The 1,621-nt window shown below is 39.5% G+C and overlaps 1 protein-coding gene across 1 annotated transcript in view; it reads left to right on the top strand.

The window, feature by feature from the left end:
• The window catches only part of LOC106875119 (WD repeat-containing protein 70), a 21,148-nt gene that overhangs the window by 13,525 nt on the left and 6,002 nt on the right, over positions 1–1,621 (top strand). Inside the window, exons 9-10 of the mRNA XM_052977752.1 lie at positions 411–565; positions 818–902. Of these exons, the coding sequence (XP_052833712.1) occupies positions 411–565; positions 818–902 (240 nt within the window). The remainder of the gene's footprint in view (positions 1–410; positions 566–817; positions 903–1,621) is intronic.

Raw genomic sequence — 1,621 nt, 5'->3', positions numbered from 1 at the left:
ATATATATATATATATATACTGAGACCTTTGGAAATGTGCTGTGCGTGAGAAGACCCGGCAAGCCAAGTGAGATCGTTGCCAGTGCCCCTGGACTGGCTCTTGTGCGGGTGGCACATAAAAGACACCATTTCGAGCGTGGCCATTTTCGTGCGGGTGACACGTAAAAGCACCCACTACACTCTCTGAGTGGTTGGCGTTAGGAAGGGCATCCAGCTGTAGAAACTCTGCCAAATTAGATTGGAGCCTGGTGTAGCCATCCGGTTGCACCAGTCCTCAGTCAAATCGTCCAACCCATGCTAGTATGGAAAGCGGACGTTAAACGATGATGATGATGATGTATATATACACACACACACTCATATACATACACCCATATGTGGTTGAAGAGACACACGCACCTCTAACCCAGTACATCACAACACTACCACCACCTCTCTAATCCCACTGCATTTCTTTCTCCTCAGGTGAGCACGTGCATGCTGAACAGGAATGCACACATGAAGGGCAGCGACACAACATCTTTGTGCTTTTCATACGACGGGAGAGTTCTGGCTTCAAGAGGAGGTAAGTGAGTCTACACCCTGTATGACCTTGGTCTTCTTTCTGTGTATTTGTGTCAATGTGTGAGGAGGAGGCACCAATGTGGCTGTGTGGTTAACAAGTTTATGAGGTTGGTAAGCAAGCTACTTACCACACAGCCACTCCTACGCCTATATATATATGTGTGTGTGTGTGTGTGGTATCTATATTGTATATATCTATTTGTGCATATAAACAAGAATGTAGTGAAAAATGTTTCATATGGTTCTCTTCCAGGTGATGACACCCTGAAACTGTGGGACATTCGAAACTTCAAAAAGGCTCTGGTTGCTGCTGATGGCCTCCTCAATTTGTTCCCAGTGTAAGCCCACTGTTTTCCTCTTCACATCTATTTAACACCTATCGTCACCTTCTCCCTCGTTAAAAAACATCATCATCAGCATTAAACCTCTTAACATACACATTTTTGTTTTCAATTTCCATACAAAACATATATTTTATTATCATTTATTTTGGAAGAATAAGTACAGAAATTATTTCGGATCAGTTCTGATTTAATATGAAACGATAATTAATGATAGTTAATGAGAGAAAGCGAGAAAAACTTCACGAACGAAGTATTTGGGGTTGGAAATAAGTGACAGATACCTCCATAGTACAGTGAACTTATATTTTCGCTCAAATATAGATATTTACTAGACGTCTCTGAAGGAAAATATAACGTATAATATGTTAAGAGGTTAATTAAGACTTGGTTTTGCTAAAGTGCTTAACTGAAATTTGAAGTTACAGATGAACGAAGTATTTGGAGTTGGAAATAAGTGACAAATACCTCCAGAGTACAGTGAACGTATATTTTCATTCAAATATAGATATTTACTAGACATCTCGGATCTTTTTTAAAACGGGGGCCACCGTTTTAAAAAAGATCCGACATCTCTGAAAAAGGTGGTTAATATATAGATCCGCACCCGGTGGAAAAATTGAAAAAAAAATAGTAACCAAAAAGGTTAATTAAAATGATTTTCACAATATTTACCGGAATCGATAACAGGATTTCAATTTGCGCCTAAGGTTTTT

The sequence above is a fragment of the Octopus bimaculoides genome, chromosome 28 (genome assembly GCF_001194135.2).
Source record: "Octopus bimaculoides isolate UCB-OBI-ISO-001 chromosome 28, ASM119413v2, whole genome shotgun sequence".
Lineage (NCBI taxonomy): Eukaryota > Metazoa > Mollusca > Cephalopoda > Octopoda > Octopodidae > Octopus > Octopus bimaculoides.
This window is presented reverse-complemented; position numbering and strand designations above follow the sequence as displayed.